Source organism: Saccostrea cucullata, unplaced genomic scaffold, assembly GCF_032062105.1.
Source record: "Saccostrea cucullata isolate Sc308-1 unplaced genomic scaffold, CSIRO_AGI_Scuc_v1 ctg138, whole genome shotgun sequence".
Lineage (NCBI taxonomy): Eukaryota > Metazoa > Mollusca > Bivalvia > Ostreida > Ostreidae > Saccostrea > Saccostrea cuccullata.
Genome location: NW_026935400.1, coordinates 303,879 through 322,869, shown reverse-complemented (window position 1 = coordinate 322,869; position 18,991 = coordinate 303,879). Strand labels below are relative to the sequence as shown.

The 18,991-nt window shown below is 30.7% G+C and overlaps 2 protein-coding genes and 1 non-coding gene across 5 annotated transcripts; all 3 read left to right on the top strand.

Moving 5' to 3' along the window:
* Positions 1–720: 720 nt before the first annotated feature.
* Trnac-gca (transfer RNA cysteine (anticodon GCA)) lies at positions 721–792 on the top strand. Its single transcript has one exon. It is a non-coding gene; the product is annotated as a tRNA-Cys (tRNA).
* A 1,789-nt stretch (positions 793–2,581) lies between these two features.
* LOC134242715 (myeloid differentiation primary response protein MyD88-like) lies at positions 2,582–6,032 on the top strand. Of its 3 annotated transcripts, none has more exons than XM_062724843.1 (4): positions 2,582–2,634; positions 4,676–4,863; positions 5,078–5,169; positions 5,713–6,032. In XM_062724843.1, the coding sequence occupies exons 2-4, from the start codon at positions 4,685–4,687 to the stop codon at positions 5,961–5,963; spliced, it is 522 nt and encodes a 173-aa protein (XP_062580827.1). In that variant the 5' UTR covers positions 2,582–2,634; positions 4,676–4,684; the 3' UTR covers positions 5,964–6,032. The 3 variants fall into 3 exon arrangements, with proteins under 3 accessions (XP_062580827.1, XP_062580826.1, XP_062580828.1); XM_062724842.1 differs by lacking the exon at positions 2,582–2,634 and adding an exon at positions 2,641–2,817 and having other exon boundaries at positions 5,713–6,028; XM_062724844.1 differs by lacking the exon at positions 2,582–2,634 and adding an exon at positions 2,641–2,817 and having other exon boundaries at positions 5,675–5,810.
* Positions 6,033–9,926: 3,894 nt separating this feature from the next.
* Positions 9,927–15,423, top strand: LOC134242691 (myeloid differentiation primary response protein MyD88-like). The gene is made up of 7 exons (XM_062724793.1): positions 9,927–10,010; positions 10,996–11,425; positions 11,714–11,776; positions 12,203–12,289; positions 14,233–14,416; positions 14,603–14,694; positions 14,812–15,423. Exons 2-7 carry the CDS (start codon positions 11,092–11,094, stop codon positions 15,111–15,113), a joined length of 1,062 nt encoding a protein of 353 aa, XP_062580777.1. The 5' UTR covers positions 9,927–10,010; positions 10,996–11,091; the 3' UTR covers positions 15,114–15,423.
* Positions 15,424–18,991: the final 3,568 nt, after the last annotated feature.

Below are 18,991 nucleotides of genomic sequence, written 5' to 3'. Positions count from 1 at the left end.
AGAAAAAAGGCTATACTACCAATAACACTATATATTTGCTTTTATTCATCTACAGTAGAAAACAAAATGAAAGGTAACGGGTTGGTTCGAAAAATAGAACTTTTAATATAATATTCATCCCAAAATTTAAAAAAAAATGTTATATTATATATTATAACAACTCACGACTGAACTTTATATACAACTATTGATTTTGAAGATACTAAGTCTCAATTGCAGTTCAAAATCGAAATCTTTTCACAAATTTAAAATAAATTCGTATTTTCATTTGATAAAGAAAAAAAAGGAAAAAAATTGTCTAGCCATTCAAAAGAAAAAAAAATTAATGGATGACGTCGGAGAAAGAAACTACTTTGAATATTCCTACGTCCCCTTAAATATCATCATTGAAAAAAAGTGCATTATAAGACATTTTAAAGTGCTTTTTACAGTTATCTGAATGCATATTCAACAGCTATGTAATGGACACCTTTGTATATGAGCTTCATAATATTTATCTTTTATTGAATGAAATAATATGGAAAAAATAAGAAATAATCTGAGTACATTCTGAGACAATGATTTTAAAAAAAAAATCCAAAATGTTAAACTTTCAAACAATATACATGTATCTGAATTTAAAAAAAGCGAAAAAATAGAGATTACATGGAATTACTCCTTATCGATTTTTAGAATGTACAGTGTATAATTGAACGTGTTAACGCTTTACGTATATCAGCAGGGGATATAGCTCAGTGGTAGAGCATTCGACTGCAGATCGAGAGGTCCCCGGTTCGAACCCGGGTGTCCCCTTTACAGATTATTTTTCATTTTCCTTTGTGGTAAAATTTTAATTTCTTGCTAATATTGCACAAATAATTTGCTCCGAGGCATTTGAGCAATTTCATCTCTAAACCTTACACAATTTTTTCATTTCTACTCCTACTGTTTAATCTTCATACTTCAGTAGCTCTGGGTATTGATCTACGACAAAGGATATATTCTGAGGTCAGACAGATTAAGGGTAATTACCATTTCAGAGACAAAGTCTTTTTAAACAAGCTTCATGACAGACGAACAAGAGCTTTCTATCTTGAAAAACTAATTGTCATTTACATGTAATTAACTGTTTCATTATATAAATATAAATTAAATTATTTTCCCTCTTAACTGCAAACTAATTCAGGTTTTCCTTCGTGAAGTTATGTCTTTAAAGTGATAATACAGATCCACATGTGATATGAAATAGAATAAATTGCAGTGTGCATTATTTCAGACATTTTTACATTACTTTTTTTCACAAAGGAACTCGAGGATCATAGTTTGTGAAATAATGGATGTACTGTGTAGGACTAAAACACCATAACTCAGAGATTTTGAGATAAAAAATGTGAATATTCATGAAATATGAGGATTAAAAAGTAATCTAGCTCAAAATGATTGATTTTATATTGTTTAACGCCAAGTCGGCAATATTTCAGCCATATTTCGGCGGGTAAATATTAATGATTTCTCTGGTGGCCCCCAATGAGCCTACTCTTTATCGAACTCCAGAGAAATGATCTTTTGCGTGCCAAGGGGGTTGTTATCCTTGACACGGGGCACCATTTAATGTCCCATCCGACGGACTTAAAATTTAAAAATATGTAAACTGTTAAAAATAAAATCATCTAAATATATCTCTTAAAATTGCTCTAATCATTTCTATATTTTATTGTAAATATGTATTGAAACAATAAAATTTATTATACCTCATTATACTTATTCTATATAACGCGTTATCTGATTGGTTTTAGATTATCACGTGATTGGGCCACAAAATTTATTACAACATTACTATAGAGATGAAATAAAATTCAAAACGTATCACTATGAGGAAATCTTGATCCTAGTTTCGTAGGTTTATGGTTCAGTTTTGAAGCTTATAAAGCAAAGAAATTCACGACATACTTTATTTCAAACATCTTTGCATAAGTATAAAGAATATTATTAACAAAAGTTTGATATTCTTACCCTGGATTCTGGTATATTTTTCTTCTTCAAGAAAATGGGAGTGGGATTAAATTCTCAAGCATCAAAATTGTATTTTAAAATTGATGCAATTTAATATACATGTGTATTTTCAATATTCTGGTAACAGCAAGGTCGCAATATCTGGAATACTTTGATAAGGTATACAGAGATAAGACAATACATTAGTTTAAAAATCATTTAGCTAAGATTGTTATTCAGTAACGTGATAGACCTATTTACAGATGCCATCCGAGTCAGGTTATTCTTATGAAAACATGCTAATACCCCCCTCCCCCTACTATAACTCTTATCATATTAAGATTTTATACTGAGAATCGAAAGATCGAATTTCAGAAAGTATTATACATTATTGACTGAAAATCTAATTATTCATTCAACCATTTATCTGTGCATGCATGTATAATATATGAATACAGAGCTTCATACAAACTCAGGTAGATTTATTGTGTTTGGACGAGGTTTGATAAGTTGATAAGCAAGTATTCAATATTGGACGAAATCTTATTTTCTGAAATTGGGTTTCTGGGAAATGCTAGTTTTATTTTTATGCATTAGCTATAGCAGTATACATTATAAGTGTAATACAAAAGCCTGGAAAGATTAAATATACGGTAGGCCCATGTAAGTTAAAAGTAAATTAAATTTGAAAGTTCAGTCCACACCAAACTTTTAAAACAAATCAATTTAATTTAATTATTTCGTTACCATAATTTAAAAAAGGACTTTAAACAGGGACAAAAGGTTATCAATAGCGCTCTGAATTTCCTGATCGTTCTCTCTGTAATTATCATTTTTCATATGAAGGTAAGATATCTACAGTTTTAGATACACGGTATTCATTTATTATTTTCATACCATTATTTTGTAATGCATCTTATGTCTTCATTAATTGATAGGTCGGGTATATGTTACTTTTTGAAGAATAAGAAATACCTCACAAAGAATTATTGGTCTAATTTAAGAGCTGTTACAAAACAATGGTTTAAATCGGGGCTTTATCTAATTCAGTTTTATGATTTGCCATTCATTCGTCTTTTTATCCAACATTTTCAACAATTGCCATATAAGTCTACATTTCTTCATGTAGAATTAAAAAAAAAATGCTCGATTTTAAGAGAGCTCGAATTTTTTTTGTAATAATTTGGGTATTCATTTCTTAGTATGTGTTCATAAGATTTTCAGCTTTCTTCAAGCATCGTCAAAATAACTTGCGCAAAATTGATTTGTATGAAATCATTATATTAATTCAAAAAAAAAAAAACATTTTAATTAATTTTTTTTTTTTTCATACTCTTTGGGACTTCATGAAGCATCAGATATATGGTATATTAACAGTTTTAATTTTCTAGACACATCAAAATTATACGATCATGAACAGTGATCTATTGAAGAATATAAATAGCGAATACGACAAAACACTGATATTTAGAGACATTTGATGTGTAATCAGATAGTAGGAAACATCCCATGTCGATCCCTCTTGATCACGTAAACGAGGTTACTAGTTACTAGTATCAAATTGGAAGCCTGATAATTATGGGGGGAAATCCGTCAAGAAGCGACTAAACGATGCATTTAGCAATTAGTTAAATGTTGACTTTCAATAACCCCGTAACTTTAACTTATATATCCTCAGCATGCGTAATCAAAGAATTACAAGACCAGTAATTTTTTTTCCTTACGCAAATGCTTTATTGATTATCGTAAAACAACTAAAACTAAACACAAAGTCAATGATTTTTTTTTAATTAATGTTTTTGGCCTTGTCTCAAATTCTGGATATTTGATTTATTTTTTTTTATATTAAAGTTAAAATTCCAGACATCCTGGAATATGACCTTTAAAGCCAGTCATTCACTTCTCCCGATTATGTAATTTGGATAAGGAAGGAAATCTATATTACCAATAATATCAATGAAAGAAAAACCTAGTGAATTTAACTAGTGTGTTTCGTAAAGCGTTGGTCGTGATTAGTAAACTTTCAGTTTACTGGTTAAGATAGTAAGTTGTGGAGTGGGGGTCGTATAGATACTTAGATACCTAGTGAAAGTTACTCACCAATTCTAAATTTTCTAATCTTATCTAGTAAATATACCAATATCTGGTAAAACTACTATTAAGGTAGTGATTGTATGGACAGTGAATCTACTAGTTTTCTTCGTGACATTAACTAGTTATTTTTTTTTACAGTGTACCATTGTTTTTTATGTTAAATAGAAAACGAAGTAAAAGGTAATGGGTGGGTTAAAAAATAAAATTTGCGATGCAATTGTTTATCCCAAACTTCAGAATGTTATCGAAACAAATCATGAATGAACTTTGTTAAAAGTATTGATTTTGAAGAAATAAAATTAGATTCGTACTTCTGTTTGATAAAGTAAAAATATTTTATCAGAGTAATAAGTTCAATAGAAATACTTCCTGGGTGACGTGAGATAGAGGATACATTGTATATAATAACTTCCCTGTGTGGAAACACCGCAGGAATTTATACATACACATTACTTTAAATAGGATACTCATATGGCTTTCATAAAAATTTCCAGATTTTGAATATTTTATGTATATAAACTCTTTCATTGATATTGCTCGTTGTTTTAGAAAGATTTAGACAATGTCCCTTTATATAAAAGTATAGAATCTTATTTGTAATTATCAATAGTGCAGTAGAATGACTGTAAAGGACTTCGACGCCTTTGTGATCTACAATCCTGTGGGGACCGATCTGGAGTTTGTTAAATTAATGGCGTCCGTAATGGAAGCTCCCCCCTACAATCTTAAACTCTTTATCCCCTGGAGGGATTACGTTCATGAAGACCACTACGTGTCGGCGGATCTCATTGAAAACAAGTAGGTGGTAAAGTGTTTATATTGAGTACAGCGGATGGAAATACATCATCAATATTGTAATTTAAAGCATTTCCAACTCAAATTTGTAAAAAGGGGCTAATCATTGCTTAAAAAAATTCTACTCAAAACTTTTCAGTTAATAAATCTTTAGTAGGAAGCTAATCATAAACTTAAAAACATTTAATAATGAATTAAAAATATAATTCAAATTCAGGTGCCAAAAGTGTATTGTTGTACTGTCGAATAATTTCGCTGGAAGTCAATCCGCCGAGTTTCAGCTGAAATATGCTACGTCCCTCTCTCCAGGTATTCAGAATCAGCACCACTTCTCTTACTTCTATAACATTTTCAGACATCTTCTTCCTTTTTAGAAAAAGATAACAAGCATGATAAGTTTTAAAGGTTTCATTTGAAAATCACGCATCGTATACATGTATCCGGGTTTTCGCGATGATCAGTATTTCGCATTTTTGCGATAATTTTTAATTCTCAAAAAATAAAACAAGCAAAAATTTATTATTGTTTGTGTGTCATAAAAATATAACTATTATTTAAAGGTTTTCTTATATCGTAAAAATATTTTATGCAAAATTAAAATGTGCAGATCTATCCTTTTTCGCAAAATCTTCAACACACGAAAATTCCGGATATACGGTAATTATTGAACTTATTTTTTTTTATGAAAAAAATCAGACATATGTGCCATTAAACAGAATTATTTACTTGAATGATTAATTCTTTGGGTTTTATTTAAAACTTGAGTATTTCCTAGTCTAAGGACTTATTCTTGTTTCTCTTTATTACTATACAGCGATCGTAAAATTTTCTTTTTGACGTTTATCATTACAGCAAATCTACATAATCGCGTGATTCCCATTTGCCTGGAAAGATGCAAGATTCCCGAGGCCTTACGATATATGTGCACTCTTCAATACTACAAAGAGGATACCAGGCCATGGTTCTGGAAACGTCTTAACAAGGCATTCACGATCAACACAGGGACGGATCTAACACAAGGATTAAAAGAGGGCGCTAATCTCCCTGATATTATTTTGGACACATCTGCCCATATATTCAAACGCCAATGGACTCTGACATAATAATATTAATTGGAAAATTCAAAACAAAATGCGTTTTACATTTGGTTGTTTTAACTTGTAACTTGGTTTACTTAGAATAAGTTTGGTGAACTGTAGTATAAATATGGTTTGTTATACTCAGGTATATGATATAAATATTACCTCTTGAGACTTTTTTATTGGTTATATCATGTTTTGTGTGATATATACGCAGTTGTATATGTATAAGGCCTTGGATTTTATTGCTTGCCGTGTGTTCAACTAATGACCTATGTATGATCTTCATTTCTTTTAAATGCTATTTTATCCATTTATTACATATATATGAAATTAACTCTTTTAGAAATTTTATCGTTTATACACATATATTTCATATTTAATATACATTTTAAAAAATAAAGTTTGTGTATGTTATCAACTTATGAATTTGTGTCAGATTAAGTTGGTATTCATATCAATTACCGTTGGCATGATATTCATGTAGAAGGAAAGCTTTAATTTCAATGTGCAACATTTAAAAAAAAATATTTTCATGTTAACATATTGCTTATCCCTATTGCCATTACTGAAAATGTTCTACTAAGCGCCTCTTCTTTATTCCTCTCTAAAATTATAGTAAAATATTTACAGCCGTAAAGGAGAAATTTCAGGAGTACTGTACAACAGTTTATTCAAGAATTGGTGTTAACCAGATGCGGATATTTAAAAATTCCAAGGAACTTTTAAAAAATTTGGTACTGTACTGCAACATTTTCCTAAAATCAAATTCACAAAACAAATGACATTTCTAAGCTTTATACAACCATCCCACACGATAAATTGAAATACAGATTTTATTTACATCAAAGAGAGCTGCTTTTTTAATACAAATGTACTCTTAAATAAACTTATCTTGTCGTTGTCCACTTGCAAAGTTTATTTTGTTCAAAACATTCAGAAGTACACACAAGTGCTCAGAAGTTGATCAAGGTTCCGATTGACAATATCTGTTTAGTTTTTCGTGATCAGGTCTTCCAACAATATGTTGGAATGTCCATGGTACCCATTATATATATGCAGATTTATTTTTGTATTCATATGGAACAGAATTTATTCAAATCTTATACATGAGAAGAAAAAACTTACTTGCTGTGGTCTTAAATTCGATATATAGCTATAGACGACGTATAATTAATGAACTATAGATACTTCAATTCCATACATCGACTCGATATATTCCATTGAGCGTGAAATAAAAGATACAAGAAAGTCCGACACATATGTCTCATACTTGAATATTTCACTAGAAAAAAGCTTCTTCAATAGTATCTAACCATCAATCTTAAAGTTTTTGACGTTAATTTTACAATCGTCAGCTTCCTTTACTTGTAGTAGGCCTTCCAACTAATTTTTCAAGTTGCACACATGATATATTGCTAGATAAATTTTTAGTTTTAGGTACATGAAACTATCAAAAAAATTCTACCTTTAATCATGAGTTATCATTTATATGAAAGACATATAGGCTGCTTCAGTCGGTATTGTTATGTACACAAAAGGATTCCTTACATAGTTTTGTACACAAACGTTTTGACCAAAAGTAGGTGAATAATCTCACTCTACCTGAAATAATGGGATCAAATGAATGGGGAACGGACTGTATTCAAGATTTTTGACTTTCTTTGACGATTGTTATGAAGAAAAAAATATTTAAGGAATCACTGTCTAGTTAGTACAGTATGCCAGGGACATCAACGACTGAGTATGAAAATATAACCAGGTTAAAATTTAGAAGGGGTATATTTCACATATTTTAATTAATTTTTTTACTTCTTTGTAATTTATCAGGGTCTGCAACTACATGGTAAGTAAAATTAACATTAGTGCTAATTTTTAAAACAAAAGGATTCTACTAACAGCGAAGAAACACTTGGGAAAAGCTAAAAAGTGACTTGCTTCAATACAATAAGATTCCTCGGACCTGCTCAAAACATGTTCCGACATGGAGTTATCGTTCTTAATTAATATCGAACTCTAGCAGCAGTTGAAAGACCTACTTGTAGCAATAAACATTTTACCCTTATCACCTACATATGAGATTTATGTTTCTCATTTGATTTGATTCGCAAGAGCATGCTTTTATGTATGAACAATTTTTTAGATATTAAAACGAGATAAGCTGGTCAAAAAACAAGGTTGTAGGAAACAGGAATGGCAACAGTATTGTCTGAAGTAGTCATATTGTAAGTTTTACAGTCGATACAATGATTTTTTTTCTGCAAATATGCCTGTAACTTATCAAGTCAAATGCTGAATGACATTTTTTATACTTATGGTTACACCATTATTATATTGTCTATAGATTGCATACGGCGGGCGTGACCAATCAGTTGGAGATGCTCATTCCGCCATGGTACCTAATCCCACCTCTGAGGTCCATGTTTGTTCTGCTCCCGATTTGTATAGTGTATTTGTACAGTGTATACTGTGGACTTTTGAGCTTGAATACTGTTTGTTATATCCATATATTATTATACTCGGTAATCTAGGTCTGCAATGTTTGTCTAGGGATGTCAGTATACCTCAGTATCGGTATTGTGATGCATTCGATAAATAAAAAAAATATGTACGACACATTATTTTTTAAATTTCCACTTTTTGTGTTCTATTCTTTGTTTTCATTCTTTTTCATTTACATATTTTTAATTTCTGTTTTCTTCATTTCAAGTATACCTTCTCTTACCTAGAAAAGACATTGGTCATTACAAACCCTGTCATAAGGATATTTCACATTTGATTCAGGATCCACTTGAGCTTTTATCACATTTCAAAGGCGACTTTGGAGTGCTTAGGAAAGTTTACATTCATGCCTGTATAGTTGTAATACCTAAAAGATTTTATAATACTGAGGGGAATGTCGATATTTTATATGAGTGCCTTCTAGTTCTTTATGCTGCAGTTATATTCATTAAAATTAAGGAATTTAACTGTCAAACAGCATTTTGACAGCTTCTACTGTACACAAAAACATTGTTTAAATAATTGTATGTGATATAACCATGTTTAACATTACAATTAGCTATTCCGTCGAGGAAAACAATACTTCATGAAACGAAGGGAACACAAATTACCAATTATTATACGTATTCATGTACATAAATTGAAATATCTCAAATTTCTGCAAAGAAAATACTAGTAGGTAAAACAATTTACTGGCCTTCAGAATATATTTAATTTCTAGAAGATGTTTTCTTTGTTTTCATACATAACCCTTATCATAATTTTACCATTAACATGTATTCTTTAATGTCGTAAAAGCATTGGTCACAACATATCCATTTACCTGTAAGTATTACATACCCTGGCACCCATGAAAGACAACAAAAAAAGGTTTTAAAACGATGTCAGCCAATCGAAATGGATTTAAATTTGGAACAAGGAAGAAAAACTACCCATAGAGAGAAAAGGGGTGCCAAAACTGCTTTCATACTTTATCAATACATCACACTTAAAGGGAACTTAATTCTAAAAATAAGGAAAAAATAAGTCTTCAATATGTTATTCCAGTGAAAGTGTTCTAGTTATTAGAATAAAACATTTTTGATCGGATAAACTAACCGATATGCTTTTTACTTTATGATTGAGTAATAATATTTTGAATGATAAGCATTTCCCCTCATATATCCCTCGTGTTACAAGGGGCCTTGAGAGGTTTTTTTTCATTCATTATTGAACAAACCCTTTAAAATTGCGTGTATAGTTTGACTGATCTTATCCTTTATGTTGTTTTGGCACATATATTATACTGTATCTTAGACTCGCTGCCGATCATATTTTTGCACAAAATAATTTTCAACAGCGACTTCAGATTTTAATGTATATTGGAAATGGGTCACTGCGTCTTTCGATGGGGGATTTAAATAAGAGGGTTTAAAATAAGACACATGCGTCACTGACTGGGTATTCCCTTTGAAACAACAAGGAAGTTGGGTCACAGATACAACAAGCCGTATAAACATAACACAACTGAAAATACTAATTGAATGAAGGATTATCACAAAATAGCCGACGACAACAGATGATGAACAAGTATGTACTAACGTTTTACTCCTTTCGCTATCGGTTAATGATAACGATAATGCTATTTGTTCGATCATACCTGCCTATTATAGGATTGAGACCAGTATATTTAGACTTGAAAAAATGTTTGTACAATGAGATAAGACAAAACCTAGTCGGGGACCAGGTACAGTTCAGATATCTTATTCCAGGCATATAGATTTGATTGCTTGATAAAATAAAACTAACACAATTCTTTGTCTTTTTGTTACATAAAATGTCTTGCTCGTTACATTTTCAACTCTAGTGACTCATGGTTTAGCTCAAGACGTTGCTAATGTTAAAGGAATTATTCCATCACTATTACAGGAGGAAGGGTGCAAGATCTGTTTCAGATTTATTCCAACAGAGTTAGACTGCAACAAGTGCCATGGAAATACTAGTAACATCATTATAAACAAATCCTTCAATAGCTACACATGTATATCATGATATACATTTCATGTACTTACCCTGTACTTGTTCGTATACTTTCATTTGTATTGCTTTCAAGTACGAACATAAAGTATTTACAGACCACTTTGCTTGCCTTTACTTGCCCTTAATTTTATCAAAGAGATGGACAACAAATTGTCTATAAAATTGCACCACATGGATATTAACTAGTCATAGTACATGTACTTAAAATGTGTATATTTGTTGCAATGTTACATATTCTAAAATTCCTCTGCTAAGTTTTACCATTGCAATTACGACTCTTGTTTAAGCTGAGTCGATGAATGTTATCCATGCAGTATTTTCCTCAATTATCAATTTTGACCCCTTAGAAAAACTCTATTTATGATTTGATTGGTACACACAAGTGTTTTCCTGTTGTTAGTTCTGGTATTTCAGGCACTGCAAGTGTTTCCTCTTTTCTCTCATCAGTCGAACTAATCACATTTGTTTTAGTAAAATTATATTTGTGATTTAATTTATTTTTTTTTTTAAAAGACGTCAATTTATTTTTTTATAGATGAAGGATTCACAATGTTTTCTATACTAATGGCAAAATTGAAGTAAAAATTATTTACGCAAAGCAAAAGAACTGTGATATCTTTATAAGCCAAAAATGTCCCTAACTGCTGAACAGCTTATCTCAGAGGGCAGAAACATTCCTCTTCACGCCTTAAATATGTCTGTTAGAAACAAACTCGGGAGTTTCTTGGATCCAGAAGGATTTGTAACGGGAGACTACTCAAATGATTATCAAGGACTTGCGGAAGTAATTGGCTTCGACTTTCAGGACATTAAAAATTTTCAGAGACAGAGGAAGCCAACTCAGGAAGTGTTATATCAGTGGGGTACAAAACCTGAACTATCACCCACAGTAGACAATCTCATTAAACATTTGCAGACGATAGGTAGAGCTGATGACGTCATAACCGAGTGTGCCCATCTCATAAGTAAGAATCTCATCAAAGTCACTGCCTTATTTGACGATGAGTAATATCTTATGAGTTGATGAGTATACTAGTAAAGGTTAACATCATTTGTCTAATTCGATTAAAAACTAAAAAAAATAATTTCTAGTCAAACTGTTAATGCTGCAATGTTCGGCATTGTTTACAAAATTTGCTTCTAAAATTAAATCTCTTCTAGTAAGTTGATTGGTAAAAAAAATGTCGTGAATACTACCTTAGTATTTGCATTTGCATAAGCATTAGATGCAAAGGGTAAAATAATTTTTTCAGAAAAAGATATTGACCGTTATAAAGCCTGTCACAAGGACATTCCTGTTATTCAGGACCCAAAGAGTGAGTTATTTTTGTTATTACATTTCAAATTCTAATATAATGTTAGTCATCTCTTGTGTGGTTTAAAAAGTATATACATGGGGATAAAATAGTTCCTTAATCTTAAAATAATTAAAGAAAAAAAAATGTTTACTTTCTTGATTTACTTTAAAGTTTTGAAGTGTCTTATGCAAGGATAAGAATATTCAAATGTGACATTAACAATAAAGTTGCTTTGAAAGATCAAAATTATCGGCAAAGCAATGCAATATTTATTTATACAATGAAATGCTTTTTTTGGTTGTTAGAATTAGAAAAAAAAAATGTTGGAAGATTGAGCCTACCTCTTAAATTTTCACGGGGTCGTGTTTTATGTCCTCTTTAGATTTGTACTTTTTAGATCGCTCTTCGTTCACTATGTTCACCTTTTTTCATTATATTTTACAGTATCTCCCGGCCCTCCACCACCAACACCACATGAAATAGCAGATAAAAAAGACACCTTAGTGACTATCCAGGACGTCAAAACCAAAGGTAATTCACTGAGTTACTTCAGCTCTTTTCTGATGTAGGGACAAAGTCGGTTTGATGGGGAACAAACTCTATGTCTTTCTCTGTATCAGTTTTGAAGAACATATAGATCTTGTACACTCAGTATTGCGTAAATTGTGTCATTAAGATTTAAGCATTTTAATGAAATAGCCTAGATAACACTATTCTGTACGTTCAAGTATTTAGCATAAAATGTTTGAAACTAAACGTTATCATTCTTGGTAAATAAAATCTTTTAAAAAAAATCTCTTATAGAACAAAATAAATGAAAAAGGAGATAATAAACAGCATTTAAGCTCAAAAAATCATCCAAACAATACAAGTCAAAGCAGAGCAAACAAGGACTTCTTAAACATCAGAGATTGGATGAGATGGGTTCTGATTCCATGGAGGAGTGAGCATCCCCTGTCGTGTCATGATGGGGAAATCGTAGACAGCTCAGTGTGAAAATAATGGCCGTATAGTAGTATTTAAAACATCCATAAGCATTTGACTAATATGACTGCATTTACTCATTGTTTCCACATAACCCGCATAATGATGAGTTTAAACGAATCCGTGGAATATATAATTTCTTGTTTAATTAACTGTTTGTCAAAACCTTACATTGTTTTTAAATTGATCGTATGTAAGTATTGATTTTGTTTATCAACTAAATGCATTTTTATAAGCAAAAAATCATCCCTATGATAATGATTATCGTTCTGAAAGGAGGAGAGGAATAGGTATCTATTTCTAAAATTCTATCGCTGTGCTCTATTTTTTCTCTTGAATATACTTCTAATTAAATATGTTTTATATCAGAGAATAATAGTCCAAAAATTGTCTTTTTAGTAATGTTTCTAATCTAACCTTTTATATATAATAATTTTTAAAATATATCTTTTTAATTTATTGCATTTTCAAAAACTTTTTTACAAAAAGAAAAGCATTGAGAGAGAGAGAGAGAGAGAGAGAGAGAGAGAGACAGAGAGAGAGAGAGACAGAGAAAAAGGTTAAGAAAATAAATCAGTCAATGGCCTCCAGCTTTCATCAAAAGATTCTTTTTTATTACTTTTATAAGATATATATTTTTGTAATGCATACATTGTCTTAATAGAGGATATCAACCCATATAAGGAGATGTTTCTGTTTGTACATTGTACAGATAATTATATAAATATAATGTTTTATTTAAAGCAATAATATTTCTAAGCTTGTCAGTTTTCTTCACAGAGCCCAATGAAAATTCTTTTTTTTTTTTTTTTTTGAAAAAGTTATAGTTTGGATATAAGGTATACATTTTTTGTTTTTCAATTCATACACCAAAACCTATTTATGTTTTTTTTAATAATTATATATAATATAATGTTAAAATATAAATTCAAATAATTAGCAATATATATTTGTTCTCCTTAATATGCCTTGTCAAGATACATTTCTACTGAATATATGCATGTATATATTTATATTTTTCAATGTTATATTAATAATATTTTTTTTATTTTTGACCTTGTATTGCGGAAAGTTATATAGTAGTGTGGAATCCAATTATGTTTATCATAATAAAATATTGTTTAAATTAAATCGAAGAAGTAGTTTGCAAAATTCTCGTTAAGATTTTTTAAATATTGCAGTATAAAAAGACTACAGAAGTCAAAATTTCACAAAGCCACAAAACCATTCCTTTCTTTAAAACAGCATGGCTTTAATAAGGTCTCAACTTTCTTCAAATTGTTTTATTTTTTCAAATCACTATAGGCCTTCGTGCTAATATAAGCATAGGATTCAAATAAGCTCAGTTAAAGACGGTGTCAATTTATAGATACATGTACAAATATTAGCAATTGCTGCCCCCAATTTTCTATTGATATAAGAATGGTATACCTTAATAAAGCAGCGTCTTATTTAAATGCATCATAATGATATCTTTCTCTTGTCTATAGATGACACATTATACTACGATGCCTTTGTAATATACAACCCTGCTGGAAAGGATTTAGAGTTTGTGAAGGAAATGGCGGAGAAGCTTGAAGCCCCGCCATACAACATGAAACTCTTCATTCCGTGGAGAGACGACCTACCGGGAACAGCTCGTTATGAAATCAGTGCACATATGATCGCAACAAGGTTCATACTAGTATCTACATCGCATATATATATATGTACTGTTTAAGTATTTGATTAACAGCTTTCTAATTATGTATTGGTGTATAAAGTATAAATGAAGAAATGAATACACCAGTACTAGTATCCCTAAAACTTTGTTTAATTTTTATTATCAACAACTAATGAATGTTACTCCATTTTTATTAGATGCCGAAGAACATTGGTCATTTTGTCTCAAGATTTCTTAAAAAGTGCTGCAGCAGACTTTCAGCTAAAATTTGCCCATTGTCTATCACCAGGTAGGTCTACTTCAAGTATGATGCACTTTAATTTTTTTAAAATTTTTAATTACTGTAATTTTATATTGAAATTATCGATTATCGATGCCAGTAAGTGTAGGTGAAACTTTTCCACAGGTGCCCGGAGTAAGAAAGTAGTCCCTGTATTCTCTGGTGCCTGTAGAATGCCAGACATTCTGAGATCAGTGTCGTTCGTCGACTTCACCAATCCTGGTCTGAGAGACTGGAACTGGCCTCGTCTTAGCGCTGTATTGCAGTGTCCTCTGAACCCCGACCCCCGGGACTATATGAGTCAGGAGGAACTTGAAGAGTTAAAATTAAATGCTGGAGATCTAACGACCCGGGGCTGGTGGTCTACAGGTGTGCTCACCATGAACTTCCCAGAGGAATCTGAGGATAACACACCCTACAACGGATGACCAAATTCTGGAGAATGACAATTAAATTCCTCCGTGACGAAATCCGAAATAAAGTTGTCTTACATTATTAGGTCATTCATACCTATATGATGTATATGCCATAAAATAAGGCAAATATAAAATTCATAAATCCATCAATTGCCAAATCATAGATGAATATCAAATTCATTTCACTGCAAAATGCTGGATTTAATAATTCTTAATTCTTCCTTTACAAATTATAATGTGATAATTACTTTTGACAATTTTAATCAAATGAGAATGCTTAAAGTTTGTATTTTCTTACTTTTGTAATAAATAATACAAACCATTTTGGCACTCCTTTTTATTTTGTCTGAGCGTTGGCACAATTCTCCTACATAAAAAGGGAGATTCATTATTATTATTATTTCAAATATAGATGTATAATAAACATTGCTTGAGTGAACTATTCGACTCTGTTTCCAAATAAACGTTATAATATTTAATTTTTTTTCTTTTTATGCATGCTGATGACACTATCTGTTGTGTATGCAGGATTTTTTTTTTAAAAAACATTTTCTAACCACATAAAGCAAAATGACATTTTAAACAGATAACACCATGGCCTCGTGTTCTGTAAGTTTTAGAAGTTATTCTGGTTTGCCGGTTTAGAAATTACGGTATTACTACAATTCAGATTTCAGGTTTTCTGTAAATATAACAGTGCCATCAGTATACATGCTATGTGCATGTAATTATTATAAGGTTTATTCATTTAGTTTCAATCAATGTACAATTCCTATGTCATAAATACATTTCAAAATCCTTCATGAATTTCTCCAAGAAAATATCCAACTTGGTTTTCCAAACATTTCGGAAGAATACCGTCGAATTTTGCATTCCATTTGATTTTTCACGGTGTGATTTTTTCAACCTCAACCATCAATTCAAATTTACAAGTACTCAATCTCAATAATCTATTCAGATCCTATGTAACTTAATTTGCCCCGCTACTTATATAAAATTGCATGCTTTCTTGTAATATATAAAGCATTTGCTTACTTTCCTATCCTTTTATGAAGAACTGTATTTCTTAAAGATCGTAGTGCAAAAACTGCATTAACAATGAGTTCCAAATCTCCGTTTCAAGAAGTGAGCACCTGGCTGTAATTTGTTCAACAACAAACATAACAAGATAGCTAGCAAAAACCAAGGTAACATATAACTGAAAAAAAAATATAAAAACCCCTTTTCAATTTTACAGTAATATAAAGAAATTTAACTTCCTGGGTGCGTGTTTAAATTTAGAGATTAAAATTGACCCAAAGGCTTTAAATAATGCACCTTCATAGGAATTCCACTCGGACTTCACATCGCTTTCTTTACTTTTACTACTGAAACTATCACCTGGACTGATTAAGGTAATATCTAGCTATTTACAATTTACTTTATCATTATTTTTTTGTCATGGTAATGGAAATATTCACATCTTTTTTTTTAAGTAAAAATTGTTTTTTTTTTTTTTTTTAAGTTCCATCTTTCTCAATAACAAAGCTAATGGATATATTAACCATGCTTTGTGTACTATTTAAGAGAAAGGCTAACAACTGTCAATCCTGGGAAAGAAAAATCTGATCGAGAGTCGTCAAGTCCATGTTAGCTTCCATCTTTCTCAGGATAAACATTCTGAATGCTGTATTTCCTACCTACAATTTTCTGAGTTCAAGCAGTTTCAGATGTTTTCTTTTTCAATCTATGAAATTGTATATGTTGCTTGAAATTAATCACTCTAGAAACCGGCATTAAAATTTAATGATTAACTATATAAAGAAAATATTCAAGAAGAAGATTAATGAATGATGATGCTGAAGAAATATAATAAATTACAAACATGGAAGGATAGAGAATACTACTATTGACTTGGATAAAAGAATAAAGCTTTAAGAGAAAAATGCCCTAAACTCCAAGTACATAGTATTAAATGGCACACACAATTTCTATTTTGTAGAATGTCAGGGGATAGGAGAATAAAAGGTAAGAATTATAAAAGAAAGATAAACTAGACGAATATTTTAATACTAAATATTAGGTTTAAAGCTCTTCAAAAAAGATCTCTATGTACCTGTCGTTATTTGACCTCGAGAAGTGTTTATTTTCTTTAGGCTTTTCTATGTTAACTGATAAAACCTTCAAGAGTCCGATCTACATTGCCTATATACTTAAATCATAAAGTTCATTTTAAAAACAAACTTAGCCCATTATAGGGTCCACATAAGTTGTTGTTTTTTTTTTTACTCAGCCCCCATCTTTACTCCTTACAAATATATAAACTGTTTTAAGGAAAAACTTCAGACGTACTGTTTTACTGCATATTCTAGAACTGGTGTAAATGAGATGTGAATTCTCAAAATTCCAAAGAACTTTAAATAAAATGAAAATCAACAGCTTTTTTCAAAAGTCATTAACATGAAAACTTACTTTACTCCACTTGATACTACCATTCCTAACCATAACTTAAAAATAAGTCTTTTTTGATACTGCTCTTTTAATTAAGATAGAATATGGAGATTTTCATATTTTCACATCTCATAAAGATCATGATCATCAACAAAAATTATATCATTAAAGGTCACTCGGTATTTAGAGGACGCCGGAGATCCTCATTGACATTTATGTAGTCTTCAGAGGCCAAGTTTTCTAGCAAACTGTTGGATTCTATTGGATACTTATTAGAATCCTTTATTAGCCCCCTGGTTTTTATATTCTTATGAAGAAGAATATGTCCAAAAACTTCTATGAGAGAAGAAAACCCATGCCAAGGCCTTCAACTACACAATCAGATAATATCGACGACGTTTTATCAATTAACAAAAGGCATTGTAGATACTTTCATTCATATGTCGACTGATCTTGAAATAAACAACTTGTGACGGTACATATTGTCGTTTTGTACATACTGTGGTTGGCAACAATATGTGCCTACCCTCATTGCACATTGTTGACCATCGGAATACATATTGTCTCCAGTGTAAAGACGAATAATGACTCCCATAGAATAATAAAACTATAATTGACTTAGTTTTGTGGAAAGGATGGAAGGATAGTTGTAACGCTATTGTTACAGTTTTTAAAGTTGAATAGAACTCCTTAAAAATGCACTTAATTTTTGAGTCTTTGTTTCTTCAGAGACAAATGGTAAAACTAAAGGGGGCAGACTTGACGAAAGTGCAATTCTTAGCGTTGGGGATGGTAAGTTTATTCTTATTTTGTTAACATTATTTATTAACAACCATTCTGAGATTATTGCATGAGCAAAATATAATACTTCTGTTAAAATGTTTCCTACATAAAGTTAGGAACATAACTATCTTAGTCCGAAAAAATTCCAAATTTTGCCGCCAATTTTGATTTCCTTTAATCAATCCATAGACTGAAGATGTCATTGTGATTTCAGAGGCATTGTGTCATCATCATGATTTCAAATTTCACTTCATTCTAGCAGTGTTCTCTTTTCCAAATACTAGTTCAAAAGATATGTGTTTTCCAGGGGGTGCACAGTCATATTTTTACCTTACATTATGGAACTTTGAAAAACGCCTTAACAAAATTTTATTATAGTTAACTATAGTTTCCTATAATTATCTATTGTTAATTATAGTTTACTATTGTTAACTATAGCAAAAAACTTTGATACTGTGGTTTACCTCAAAACTTCTTCCTCTAGCACTTTTTTTTTAGATTTCACAGCTTAACATCCTCTAGTTGATAACAGCAATGTAAAATTTGGAAATAATATTTGAATATTCCAAATAAAGTGTCATTTGATATAAAAACAAATGTGCATTTACGAATTTAAAAAAAAATATATAAAAATCTAATATTCATAGTAAAAAACTTTGATTTACTATAGTAAAAAA